The sequence below is a fragment of the Notothenia rossii genome (genome assembly GCF_949606895.1).
Source record: "Notothenia rossii genome assembly, chromosome: 1".
Classification (NCBI taxonomy): domain Eukaryota; kingdom Metazoa; phylum Chordata; class Actinopteri; order Perciformes; family Nototheniidae; genus Notothenia; species Notothenia rossii.
The window spans coordinates 94,193,293-94,204,782 of NC_136912.1; the positions used below are offsets into that span (position 1 = coordinate 94,193,293).

General features: G+C 40.5%; 1 protein-coding gene across 3 annotated transcripts; it reads left to right on the plus strand.

Moving 5' to 3' along the window:
- Positions 1-808: 808 nt before the first annotated feature.
- On the plus strand, positions 809-7,301 carry ccl25b (chemokine (C-C motif) ligand 25b). Of its 3 annotated transcripts, XM_079679553.1 has the most exons (6): positions 848-884; positions 1,276-1,359; positions 3,544-3,621; positions 4,887-5,004; positions 5,389-5,503; positions 6,555-7,301. In XM_079679553.1, the coding sequence occupies exons 2-5, from the start codon at positions 1,296-1,298 to the stop codon at positions 5,501-5,503; spliced, it is 375 nt and encodes a 124-aa protein (XP_079535679.1). In that variant the 5' UTR covers positions 848-884; positions 1,276-1,295; the 3' UTR covers positions 6,555-7,301. The 3 variants fall into 3 exon arrangements, with proteins under 3 accessions (XP_079535681.1, XP_079535680.1, XP_079535679.1); XM_079679555.1 differs by lacking the exon at positions 3,544-3,621 and having other exon boundaries at positions 809-876; XM_079679554.1 differs by lacking the exon at positions 3,544-3,621 and having other exon boundaries at positions 814-884.
- The last annotated feature ends 4,189 nt before the right edge of the window (positions 7,302-11,490 follow it).

Below are 11,490 nucleotides of genomic sequence, written 5' to 3' on the forward strand. Positions count from 1 at the left end.
ACATGCTGACTGCAGGGGGATTGAACCAGCCTCCCTAAATGTCTGAACAAATGTGCAGGCTGGACTTTGGTTTGCAGGAAAACAAGTCAGTGTGAATGATAACAGTGCAAAGGGGGACAACATGCAGTTTAAATCATGATCATATTCCTGGGAAAGAGAATGGAGTGTAAAATGGTTTCAGCTGTAGAGGAAAGTGACGGGAATGAGCTTTTTAACATGGGATTATACATGATCAACACTTAAGCTTTGACAGGGTGTCTCACATCTGGACAGCTTAAGTGCTGTCAGATAAGATCTGTGTGAGAAAGTGGAAACTGACATCTCTAAAGAGCACCTGACCTCTGACCTCTTCATGGACAAGAACAATACAGAGTTTTTGTAGATGTTATCATTAAAGCATTGCTACATACAGTAACTCTACTGAGGATGCTCTTTAATCCCAACCTGCTGATGTTCTCATAGATGTGGTCTCACATTCAGACACATTTTATTCCTGCATATCACTTTCATTTGCATTATTTGTGTGTGTGTGTGTGTGTGTGTGTGTGTGTGTGTGTGTGTGTGTGTGTGTGTGTGTGTGTGTGTGTGTGTGTGTGTGTGTGTGTGTGTGTGTGTGTGTGTGTGTGTGTGTGTGTGTGTGTGTGTTTCTGTGCATGTGTGTGTGTGTGCGCTGGGGCAGCCTTTTGGGATTAAGTGATCAAATTTCACTTTTACTGAGGGGCTGTAAAACTTTGAGTGTTGTTGACATGCCAGAGGAGGTGTGGTGAGGGAGGGAGGGAGGGAGGGAGGGCAGATCCCATGCGTGAATATAAGAGCCACTGCAGGCTTCTGGACTAAAAGCTTTTCCTCCAGGACGCATCTTGTGAAATACTGAATGTGAGCAGGTACGTTCCTCCGCACGCTAATGAACAATCTCATGCTTCTCTTGGTGCTTTTGCAATGCTGAGTGTGTGCTGTTGTGTGTTGCAGCTGTGGAGTTTAGATAACATGCTGCCAGTGAATTCAGACATAATTAATCACAAATTGTTTTATGTAAACTCATTAAGCTTCAGATGAAACATCTGCACACAGCTGGAAACCAGACAAGGATCACAAAAAATGTAATCAGGGGTCGAAGACATGACATGTGTCTTTCTCAAGAACTCAGTTGGAGGGGTTTGTGATGGGAAAATGCAAACAGCAGCCAAAATGTGCAACACAGAGACGGGTGGGAAACTCTGCTTCTAATTGTGTGTGTGTTTATTTCTGGGACTGAATCAGTTTGTGTCTCTGCAGCGATCCGCACAACAGCAGCCATGAAGTTCCCCGCTCTGTTCTTCCTCCTGATCCTCACCTGCATGTACATGAGTCTGGCACAAGGTAAGACCACACTCCATTCACACGTCTGGTAGAATGATATTAACTGTGTTTAGTTTGAAGGCGGATAAAACCGTCCCTTCGTTATTCATAATGCCTCAATGTCCCCACAGACTCAGGGACAGTTTTATTCCACAGGCCATGAGGCTATTAAACACCTGAACTCTGAGGAGAACATCCATAAACATTCTTCTGTTTGCATTTTGCAAATTATTTATCTAATATATAATTCCATTTACTTGCATATAGACTCGTCTTGCACTATTTCTATTTTATTTGTATTTACTTGCACATCTCAAAACATTCTCTTGCACTTGCACATCTGTTTTATTTGTTCTGGCCGTTATCTCCCTTAAGGAGGGGCTGCCCTAGCAAGTTGTCGTGGTTACCAGTTTGTGACCGGGCAGCTCTCGGTCAGAGATAGTTATTGTTACGGGACACCTGGAACACATCGTTCTCTGGGTGTAGATGACCCCGAGCCATAAGCGACAACAAACTGGATACAGTGTCCCTCAGCTGTTTAGTCTATCTATTGAAGAATGCTGATTATTACACTCTGAACTAAAACCTGGAGCTACAGGAGGGCTCTTCAGAATTGATTGTGGCATCTCAACCGTGTGGTCAGACCGTGGCCCGTGATATGTCTTTCTCCGGCCGTAACTCCAAATAAAGTGTTTGCCATCAAGGCTCCAGCTCTCCTCGTGTCTCTCTGAGTCCTGACTCTCCAATTGCTTCAGAAGTTACCGCCACACCTGGGACTTAAGTTTTTCATTGCCATATCTGCACTGTAGTTAATGTGCAAGTGACAATAAAGCCTTTCAACTGGTTGTGTAATACCAGCATGTTATATTGAGAGCTAAAGGGAACTGTATATGCATGTTGAGAACTTGTCTGCAGATGTATTTCATAATCCACATTCCTTTAGATTAGTAATAAATCTTATCTTTCAATGGGGTGAATTATTCTGTTCAAAAAAAATTACCGCAACACTTCATGCCAACATGTGATCTGTCTGGGCTTGTTGTTATTGGCTGCTTTCTTTCATGTGGTAAACTTTTGACAGGTCTGAGAAAATAAAAAATGCCCCCCTTCTGCGAAATGCAGCAAATTGGTGACATATGTTTGGCATCAAAATGAAACAGACAGTTTCTTGTTTGAGGCAAAGTAAGTGTGACACATGAATATTGTTGGCGAGTAGTTCAGAGTTACATGATTAGACAAACTGCTTGCCATTAAAAAAGAAATATAAGTAAAGCTGCACTGTCTGTCCGGCAGTGTCTCAGTCAGTAGGGGCTTGGACTGTGAGCCGTGGGGTCGCCGGTTCAAGTCCCCGACCAGACTGAAAATATGGAGTGTGGACTTCTACTTGGAGAGGTCCCAGTTCACCTCTTGCCCTGCCGTGGTGCCCTTGAGCAAGGCATCGGACAACCCCCCACTCCCATTGCTCCCCGGGCGCTGTACAAGAGCTGCCCACTGCCCCTAGTGCTAGACTCCTGGTACTAGGATGGGTTAGAAGCAGAGGACAAATGTCACTGTGTGTGCTGTGTGCTCTGCATGTGAGACCATTAAAGAGGGTTTCATCCCTTCAATTCTATTTAGGAAAATACTGCATGTTTTCTCTTCAAACACACCATAAGTCTTTGTTTGAGAAACACGCTCTGTTTCCCAAAATGTCAAATCAAACCCCTTTAACGTAATTAAAGTGAAATATTAACTGGTATCTATAAATAGTAAGCAGGGCTGTAGGGTTTTAGAAACACAAACATTAGTCCGGACCTCCAGCGGTGCACCCCCCACCCAGTAGATTTAACAACAATTAGGTCACCAAGAATATTTTGACATTTCATAAGTCAGTTGTTTAGTTAGTGTCGGTGTCGAAAATGCAGTTTCTAGAACCCCCACTGACAGGTTGTCCTTTCCTCAAGAAAGGAACATCGGGGTATCAAAAAAGGAAAGAAAAGAAATTAAAGAGAAAGAAAGCAAACTGAGGGAAAACAGCCTCTAACACATTTATTTCAAAAGGAATGTGAGCAACGCAACCAACACAGTTTAAGAATAGTTTCAGCCGTTGTTTCGATTGAAGGCAGTCAGCCAGGAATCTAGTGTGGAGCATATCTGCTTTGTATAACATGAATATGTCATATGACATCAAAATGAGCTTAACATCATGAAACACATGGCCTTCAGTTTCAGAAAGAGCCACAGATAGTGGAGCAGCGGCAGGTCCCTCATCTCCTGATGATGTTACTGATGACGTTATAACAGGTGAGCTCATATAGTGGCAGAAGATATGTTCTGACAGAGCAATCCTTTGTAGCAGTTACCACTATTATTACTACTTATCAGAGATGTCAAAAGTACACACATCCTTTTCTCAAGTAGAAGTACAGATACTCGTGTTTAAAAATACTCTGGTGAAAGTAGAAGTACTGACTAAACTTCTTTACTCAAGTCAAAGTAAAGAGGCTTTGAAATGTACTTCAGTAAAAAGTACCCATAACTAGCAGCTGTTTTAAAGAGTACCTGACCTCCCTTTATATTAATAGAACAATAATGTCATTGTTAGCTAATGAATGTTTCCATGCTGAACAACGGCAACATGACAACGTTTTCATTGGTCCCTCTTCTTTAGAGAAGACCAGGAAATGATGGATACACGGATCGTGTTCAAATCAATAGGCACGCAATGACTCTAAATAATAATGATCACGCCACCAAACACACATTCAGACTAAAGGAACCAGCCTGTTTGGAAAATGAGAGAAGTAGAAAGTACAGGTATTTGAGTTCAACATGTAAGAAGTAGAAAGTACAGGTATTAGTGTTCAACATGTAAGAAGTAGAAAGTACAGGTATTTGAGTTCAACATGTAAGAAGTAGAAAGTACAGGTATTTGTGTTCAACATGTAAGAAGTAGAAAGTACAGGTATTTGGGTTCAAAATGTAAGAAGTAGAAAGTACAGGTATTTGTGTTCAACATGTAAGAAGTAGAAAGTACAGGTATTTGGGTTCAAAATGTAAGAAGTAAAAAGTACGTATGTTTACGTGTTGTTTGTGTACGTTAGAGAAAAAAATCCAGCTTTCACTTTGGTTATTTGTTCATGCTAAACACTTAATATAGTTCCCAGAAATCCCTCGCTCTTATAAGACACTGTTCATTCATCACTAGTAGAAGCCTCTTGTGGTTTTCTTTAGTAAAATATGTGTTAAAATGCATGAAATCAGAAGAACCAGGGATTTGTGACACCCATTATATTTGTCCTTCTAATAATACAATACAATCAATCAACAGTAACAGTCCACACATTATACATATTTTAACTTGATGATATACTGAATAAATATTTCTCACGTTTGCCAATACAAACGTGAACAGGTACAAAAAGACACATTTACTGATGATAACACTTTAATATTGCTTCTCTTTTGACCTCACTTTAACTACAGAGTACACATTGAGTGATTGCTCCATTTTGACTGAATATTGAGTGATATTTGATAAATCAGACGTCTCATTTCTCTCTCTGCAGGCTCGTATGGCAACTGCTGCCTCGGCTACATTAAAGGCATGAAGGCAAGTGCAAGGAGGAACATTGAGAGCTACAAGTTGCAAGAAACAGATGGGGATTGCAACATCAGAGCTATTGTGTGAGTTTTACCTCCAACACCGCTGACCCTGAGCCAGCCTTTTGTTTTTCCCTCATTGTTGAAAGTTCCCCGTATAATAAACTGGAAAAGACTGATGGAAAAACAAACAACTCGCTAATTCAGGCTGACTTTTGAGTACCTTATGTCTTATAAAATGTGTGCAGAAAGCTTGATGATAACTAAAAAAGATAGATAGATAGATAGATGGATAGATGGATAGATGGATAGATAGATAGATAGATAGATAGATAGATAGATAGATAGATAGATAGATAGATAGATAGATAGATAGATAGATAGATAGATAGATAGATAGATAGATAGATAGATAGATAGATAGATAGATGTGGGACTAATAAAGGTATTCTGTTATTCAAACACCAGGTTTCGGATGAAGAGAAAGCCATCCCATAAAACCCAGAGGACTCGCTGTGCCAACCCAAACGACCTCTGGGTCCGGGACCTGATTCTAGAGGTCAGCAACAGGGTGCAGAATTAGGTAAGAAGTTTCTCAACATCTTGTACTTATGAGGTGGAAGCAGGAGGCGTCTCCCATTCATGTCCAGTGGGTGACAGAACTTAGGAAGTTTCTACACATGGAGAAAATAAAGTGAACTTTGGACTGCTCCACTTGTACATGGACACCATTTTGAACGTACATGAAACGTTTGAAACTGTGTACTCTTCCCTAACTGATTCATCATTTCTTATTTATCTTTTTAAACTGAATTAGAACACAGATTCATAATTGTCAACCCTCCCGATTTTCGCGGGAGACTCCCGATTTCATTGCCCTCTCCCGGTTTCCTCCCGGGCTCATATTTCTCCCGCATTTCTCCCGATTTCTGACAAAATCTGATTTACACACGACTGTTTCCACTCGGACTTTAATACAGCTACCCCATTGTTTGGTTTCCATGGTAACACGTCTCTTTAGTAGCGCGCGCAACTCAAAGTCTGAGAGCGTGAGGCAGATATTCACAGAAAACAGAACAAGAATCGACAACTACTCTGCTCACTCCTGTCCTGTAAAATACAAGTCCAGCCCACACATATGCTCCATCAAGGACGGTGCTACAGGCCGCAAGGCAGTGCATTTACAACTACAATAAGCATGTTAATGTTAATCTAACAGCTCCGGCGATCCACTAGCACCCCCCCCCCCTCCCCCCCCCAACCATGTCAACCATGACTAACATTTATCTCGACCCTGTTATGTGTCTTTTTTGTTGTTGTTTGTTGTTGTTTGTTGTGCTGTGATTTCAACCATCTGTTTGTCTATCATTTTAAAATGTTGTACTATCAAACTTGTCTTAATCTCGTCTGACCGCGTCTCTGCATTGACTTTACATGTAATCGCGCCGCCCCAAGAAAATCGCATCGCATCCGGTGTGAACGCACCATTAGGGTTAGGTTTTCTTTTTTGTCATTGAAACTGTACGTGTTGTTTAAAAACAAACAAAAAGAAGAAGTTTCACAACATACTCTGACACACAGAGAAACTCAAGTGTGTGTAAATCATCATAAAACGTTTTGTTCTGTCTCTGCAGACCACTCAAAGAAGGGGGGAGAGAGGAGGAGATACTTCACCTTCCTGTCAGGGGAGGCCTCGTATATCACCGTGGATTATGTTTCACTAGATTTGGTATTTCCTGTGCTGACAGAGGACGTATATGTGTGCACGGTTCACTATAACGCGAACATATCCTAATGTTGTTGCGAGTTTAACGTTTTGTATGAGCCACCGCTATGATTCTGATAAGTGATAGCGTCTGCTAGGAATGAGCCACTGTTGGCAGCTTTGAAATGTATTGAGGTTTTTTTATACAACAGATTTCCATATTTTTATATCTACATTTAAATTGTATTTTGTGTCTTCCTGTATCAAATAAAGAAAGTAAAGAAACCAGATTAAGGTTTTGATGATTTAGGTAACCAAACAAAGTTGTTTTCCATCAGCTTTGTACAGATTTAGATGTGCTGGTTCATTTTCTCTTTTTAAATGGGTTGCTCCATTGGTCCCTTGTTACATCTTTACTGGATATGCATTAAAGCAGCTTAGATTTGGTCCAATAATCTCTGACAAAGCCTAAAGTTGGTAAGAATTGTGTCCAATTATTGATCACATTAACCATTTAAAATGTAATAGCCAGTTACAAATTGATAGGAATGAGCCACTGTTTCAAAGATTTGAAATGTATTGAGTTGTTATGTACAACAGATGTTCATATGTTTGTATATTCATTCAAATGTACTTAATGTCTTGCTTCAAATAAAGAGAGAAGCAATACAATCCAGTTTGAGGTTTTTCTTTAAGTGTGATTGAGGGAACTACACCAAGCTGCTTTCCATCAGTTCTGTATAGATTTAGATGTGACATGCTTCACTTTTCTTTTTAAATGGGTTGCTCCATTGGTCCCTTATTACATATTTAATGGAGGTTTATATTTGGTCCAATAGTCTCAGACAAAGCCGGAATTTGTTAAGAATGTTGTCCCATAATTGACCACATTAGTCATTTAAATAACGGCTACAAATGATATAGGAATGTTTGGCAGCTTGGAAATGTATCAAGCTTTCATGTACGACAGATTTTAATATTTTTGTATCTTCATTAAAAATGTAAATTGTTTTGTATTCCTATATCAAATCAATAAAAGTAAAAAAAGGCAAACCAAAAGTGTGTTTTTTTTAAAGTTAACATGATTTAGGGAAATACAGCCAGCTGTTTTCCTTCAGCTCTGCACTGATTTTGTGGTGCCATGTTTGAACCGTTCCTCCCTTATAACATTTTCAAAGGATGTGCATGAAAGCAGGCTTGGAGTTGGCATTCTGGTGAATAATCGACCACATCAGCCATCCTAAATGTAATAGCCGGTTAATATAGGAATGCGCCACTGTTTGGCAGTTTGGAAATGTTTAGAATTTCTTGTACGGCAGATTTCCATTTTTTTATATCTTCAATAAAATGGTTCTTGGTGTCTTCGTATATAAAATAAAAAGACGCAATACAACCCAACGTTTTTCTTAAAGTTTTTGTTACGGGTGAGCGAAGCAAGCAGGACCCAAATGCAGATAACACTGAAAATACCTTTATTTCAAGGATATGGAACACGGACAACCAGAACACTCCCCGGTGAACACAGTCACAGACAAACGACGAACCAACAATGACAGACAGAAAAAACAGAACTTAAATACACAGGACTAATCAAGGAAACAGGAGACAGGTGAGGGGGGAGGAGAAAACACAGGGGGCACCAGGTGAACACAATCAACAAAACAGGTAGGAGGGAACACACACAAACAGGAAACCAAAGACAGATCTAGACAAGACAAAACACAACACAGACAGATCGTGACAGTCTTGATGATTTAGGTGACTACAATAAGCTGGTTTCCATCAGCTCTGCAGTTTCAGTGGTGCCATAGTTGCACCATTCCTCGCTTATTACATTTTCACTGGATATCCATGAAAGCAGGCTTGGATTTAGTCCTTAATCTCTCACTTAATTTGCTTTTGGCATCAACTTTGGCCAATAATTGACCACGTTAGCCATCATTTAAACCTTGGCTCTGTGGACAGTTGGTCTGCAAAGCTGCTTTAATTGACTAAATATTAACATTGCAGATAAAGGATTGACATGAAAGTAAACAATCTGCTTTCTGTTAACATTCTCATCCTATTAGTTCAAAAAACACTGGATTAAAGGTTTAATTCACAGATTTATTAGGTTTTTCAACAATATTCAAGTTCCCGTATAAGCATTGAAACAGGTTCTGCGTGCTGAAATCATTCCTCTTGTTTACACTGACTGTCAAGTGATCCTTTCAAAAAATGTGCTGTGAATAAGCAAGTGGGACAAGATCCAGGTTCCCTTAGTGTGAAAACGTATTTAAAAGTTTAAATAAAGTCTTTATGAGGCTTCCCTTGGACTCGATGCACACCGCACTATTTCATTACATTTACAAGAAACCAAGCCGTACTCCGACCTGGCTCCAGGTTTTCTTAGTGATTTGATAAAACACTTAGTTAAGGAAACCAGAGTGCTTCTTAACAAGAAACAGACACAACATTATGTTGAAAGGCAGTTGATTTTGAGACATACAGTATATTATGTGACTAAAAGGCAGCTGACACACAGATCTCTTGGCACATTTTTCCCCACTTTGTAATCCAAGTTACAGGAAACTGAAACTGGGTTTACGTCTGGTTAATGTTGCAGCACTCATCCAAGACTCATTTTGAAAGCTGGCTAAATGGATCATGAAATACCTTCATTAACAATCTCAGGACATGAAAGCAAAATGTCCCTCGTGTGAATCCAGCTGGTTGCATGTCGTCCACTTACAGCAGGGGGGTCAAACTCAAACACACAGTGGGCCAAAATAAAAAAAACGGTACTAGTGGAGGGCCGGACTGGTTCAATGTTTATTGCAGAACTTATTGAAATGAACTTATTGCACATATTAAACCTGGAACTAACAAAGCTTAAATTATTGCCTATAAAAACAACATTAAACATTAAATAATCAGTTGATTCATTTCTTATGGCTCTATCTGCAGCTTTTCCAGAGTCATTTCTTATGATTACATTTTTCCACAGGCCAACAACAGCTTCAACAAAACTATTTCCCTCAAAGAGAAACCAAACATGCCCTGTTGTCGTGAGAGAGAAAGTTCAGAAGGAAACATCCATTAAACTCAGTGTGCTGCTCTGTGATGCTAGCTCAGATACTTGGCATCTCATCTTGGGTGCAAGGTCATCAATGTTTGGGCTCAGGCTCTGAGCTGAGGAGACCCTCAGGATGGAGTGAAGGTGTGCGTGCAATATACCGGCGGGCCAGATCTAATAGGAATTAGAAATTATCCTGCGGGCCGAAATTAAATCAACCACGGGCCTGATTTGGCCCTCGGGCCTTGAGTTTGACATGTATTACTTACAGCATCTCTCAAGTGTATTTCTTGACTGTGCAGTAAAAAGCAGGATGCATACAAAAAACTCTATACTGCATATTAATGTGTAAACACTAGCACAGATGTTGTGTACTTATGTACTGTATTCCAAGTTAGTTTATAACAAATATCAACAAACTGTCCTATTTTGAGCTAACAGGAAATCACATAAGACATGCACCAAGAGCAACGTTATAAACAGAGAGGGAAATGTGTCCCCATAGATGTCTTTTCTGAGGTATTTCCGAAGCGGTTTTACCACCATCCATCCTCCATTGCGTTTAATGTTCTCCAGCTGTAACCAGTTCCTACGTTTCCTTTGTTGGACAATGGGGGTCACCACCACACTTTGAGAAGTCAAGCATTTCTTAAGTATGTTTGTTGGCTTTTAAGAGTCCATTTTCCATTGTTTAACGACTCCAATCTTTTTAGAATGAGTTTGTACGGTGGATTTAAGGCACGGCAAGATAAGCATAGGCCATGTTAGCACATTCCCCAACATGAACCATCACAATTTGATACTGAATTTAGAAATGCTGACCTCAAACATTCATCAGAGCTCATAAAATTGAATTCCAAACTTGTGTTTTCTGAAGTAACAAAGCAAATATGTGGATGGGAAGAACAACAAGTCTCCAGATGTGTGCAACGTGCCCCTTGAATCATTTAGAAACTGAAATGTAATCATGTGTACGGTTATGCTGCGTTCACACCGGATGCGAAGCCAATATTCGCTTTGCTCTAAACGCTCGAATTTCACCGCGGCTGTCAGCTGTGTTTACTCGCATCATTCAAATAAGAAGCGCTGGCTTGGGGGCTACAACTACAACAAAATGAACATGTTTTACCGTGATTTAATTGTAATACACGTTTCAAAATGATGCCGAAGTAACAACATACTGATACCGGTTAGTAAAAACCATGAATTAATGCTTTGACAAGTCTGCAGACAGACGCAGGCCAAACACCTTTTAAAATGCGTGTTTTCTGAATGGAGATCAGATCGATGAGGCTAAGCTAACGTTGTAGCTGCTCCGTCCAAACGGCCTACAGACATAAATAAAGCAGCTAACGGCTGATGTTTTGGTTTTCTGGTTCAACGTCAGTGACGGCAGGCTGAGATCCTCACCGCTGATTGGCTACAGCGAGATCGCATCACGCAAATTTGACGCTCGAGTTGAAAAAATTGAACTCGAGCGTTTGTCGCGGCCCCCCCTTCCATCGCCTGTCCACGTCTCTGCATTGACTTTACATGTAATCGCGCCGCCCCCAAAAAAATGCATCGCATCTGGTGTGAACGCACCATTACGGTTAGGTTTTAGTGCATGTAAATGGTCTGCAAAGTCTAAAATCCCAAAGCTCCCTCCACAGGGAGAGTTTCACTCCCACACATCACTATGTAACATTTGCGCTCCTATTGGCTACACTCAAACGCATTGCAAAGAAAGGATAAGGGGCGGGACATCTCTAAGCGGTTGACCAATCCCAACAGAGCCGGCCAGCTAACCAATCAGAGCAGACTGGGCTCT